This window comes from Anarrhichthys ocellatus, unplaced genomic scaffold (genome assembly GCF_004355925.1).
Source record: "Anarrhichthys ocellatus isolate YVR2014 unplaced genomic scaffold, GSC_Weel_1.0 scaffold6880, whole genome shotgun sequence".
NCBI lineage: Eukaryota > Metazoa > Chordata > Actinopteri > Perciformes > Anarhichadidae > Anarrhichthys > Anarrhichthys ocellatus.
In genome coordinates, this window is record NW_022286854.1 from 1 (window position 1) to 2,609 (window position 2,609).

The 2,609-nt window shown below is 40.2% G+C and overlaps 1 protein-coding gene across 1 annotated transcript; it reads left to right on the forward strand.

Annotated features, from left to right (window-relative positions):
- Positions 1–524: 524 nt before the first annotated feature.
- Positions 525–2,603, forward strand: LOC116380348 (probable ATP-dependent RNA helicase DDX5). The gene is made up of 4 exons (XM_031842275.1): positions 525–716; positions 1,818–1,998; positions 2,080–2,176; positions 2,294–2,603. The coding sequence occupies exons 1-4, from the start codon at positions 676–678 to the stop codon at positions 2,485–2,487; spliced, it is 513 nt and encodes a 170-aa protein (XP_031698135.1). The 5' UTR covers positions 525–675; the 3' UTR covers positions 2,488–2,603.
- The last annotated feature ends 6 nt before the right edge of the window (positions 2,604–2,609 follow it).

Below are 2,609 nucleotides of genomic sequence, written 5' to 3' on the forward strand. Positions count from 1 at the left end.
TTCTTCTGGCAGAATATATAGTAATAACCACACACAAAAAAGGCTGAGACTCCTTCTTCCACCATGATTTTTGAAAAATACTTCATATTTGGAATATGTACCTGGATGAAAGTTGAAAGACTCATGGCCAACACGCTATGGTCCTTTAAATTAATTACAAATTTTCAACCAAATCTCTCAAAATCTCTTAGTATTTGAGATATTCTGGTAATTGACAGTGAAACAAAAAAACAAATAGGACCAAAAGACTTGACTGGAATAGGCATGAGTTAAGATTAAGCATCCATTTGTGCTGCCAAATTGTACATGACTTAAAAAAATACAACACAAATCGTACAAATACAAAACATTATATACAACTATTGTAAGCCAAATATTTATTTTTCACATTATATATACACTGTATATAACGTTATATCACCCTCTTTGACTGAATAACGTCACTGCTGTGCAGACACAAAATAGTACCACGGGTGTGCCAGTTGTGTGACGCGCATTGATACAATGTTATCCGCCCAGTCTGACCTCACATCCGTCCCTCTAGACAGATTTTTGTCTGGCGGCATTTTCTTTTTGTTTTGCCTGTGCCGACTTTAGCTCTTAGATTAATTGTGTTGTTGACCGGGTACAGGGATTTCTACAAAGTCTGCTTCTACCACAGTAGTCTGCTGCACAATGCCTGGATTTTCAGACCGAGATCGTGGCAGAGATAGAGGGTAAGCGAAGGGTCAGCTCTGAGTTTCTTAACGTGAACGGTTGACGTTAAGATGAGCAGCTTAGCTGTCATGGCCGCGCTCTCATAACAAGACCGTTGTCTTGTAACGCTAGTTTATATCGCCACTACTTGTTATTTAGCTGCAGTCGTGTATTAAAAAGAGAAACGCTGTTTTTATGCGTTTAAACGTTCTTTCTCTGGCGTATCTGTAATGTTTTGCGTTTCCCTGCCTATTGGAGGTAAAGTGGCAGCTAATGACAGCTCTGTGTCGGCCTGGTTGTTGTCATGTGACGCAGCGGTGTTTCTTCTTATGGTTGCATATTTGAGACGGAAGATTTTTTTTTTTCTCGCAAACGAGCAATTTATTTTTAACGAGTTAGTTTTCTAACGACCCTAATAACCCTGTCATGCTTCCTACAGGAGGTGAAGCTCAGCCCCATAATGTTCTCGTTGTATCGTGAATATAACGTTAAATCTGTCTCCATTCAGTAATATGACAGTTTATCATGAGCCCTACTTACTGGTGAGTGTTTACCTATACGGCAATAATCAAGCGCTATACATTTAGACTTGGGACTGTGCACAATGTTGGATTTGTCTATATCAACACTTTGTACACTTGTTTGCTTGATAGCAAACTATTAAGCGACTGTTTTTATGCCAGAGATGCTCAGTGTTTAAAAAGCAAACAGTATTCAGTTCCATGTTTGCCTCGTGGGTATAAACTCTTTTTCTGTTTGGAAGATTGTGCCCTCATACACAGATTAAACTGTCTTTAAAGCTGTTCACTAATTTATAGCCCCTATCCATTTTGTGTGATTTCTTTATGTGGTGCTAGAAAATCTGGGAGGAAAATGTCTTTGATTTAGTAGTGCATGTCCATACATTTGGAGGACTGACAAGAGACAGATTATTCTTTTGTGTAGATATCCCTAACACGAAACCCTATGCTACCTATCAAGCAATAACCTCATTTCGTCTTTCAAACCATACCAAGGCCCCGAACAAGCTGAGGTGATCCTGATGATGCATGGTGATCATCAGGTTTTATTTTTACTGGCTGTGTAGTACTAACCACATGTGTCCTGCTCTTTTACACAAGGTATAGTGGAGGACCTCCTCGTTTTGGTGGTGGTGGTGGTGGTAATAGGAGCGGACCTCCTCCGGGGAAGTTTGGCAACCCTGGTGAGAGGCTGCGAAAGAAGCACTGGAACCTTGACGAGCTTCCAAAGTTTCAAAAGAACTTCTACCAGGAACATCCAGATGCAACTCGCAGACCACCTGTAAGATTCACTTCTCATGAAATTAGTTTTTATTCATGTAGTCTTGCGAGTATGTGTATTGACGGTGTTCTTCAATTGCAGCAAGAGGTTGAACTGTACCGAAGAAACAAAGAAGTTACGGTCAAAGGCAGAGATATCCCCAAACCAATTATACAATTCCACGAAGCTGCATTTCCAAGTGAGTAGAGACGAATGCGCCACCACACAAATATCACAAATTTCTTTACCTACTACTTGTGTCATTGACAGAAGTTTTAAAGTTGACAGTTTAACTTGCATCATCTTACTTTTGCAGGCTACGTCATGGAAGTTATTGTCAAACAGAACTGGACTGATCCAACTCCAATTCAGTCTCAGGGGTGGCCAGTGGCCCTGAGTGGCAAAGACATGGTTGGCATCGCACAAACTGGTTCTGGGAAAACCTTAGCAGTAAGTGAAGTACTTTTTAATTATGATTTTTCAGAGCTTTTCTACCCAGCACCCATATGAGATTAATTTGTTGTCGCCTTTCGGTAATTAAGACATAACACTTTTGCCAAGAGTGATTGGCTCAAGATCGAACAGATTAATGTGAATACGGAAACAGACATTTGAGATAATACTGCAACGGC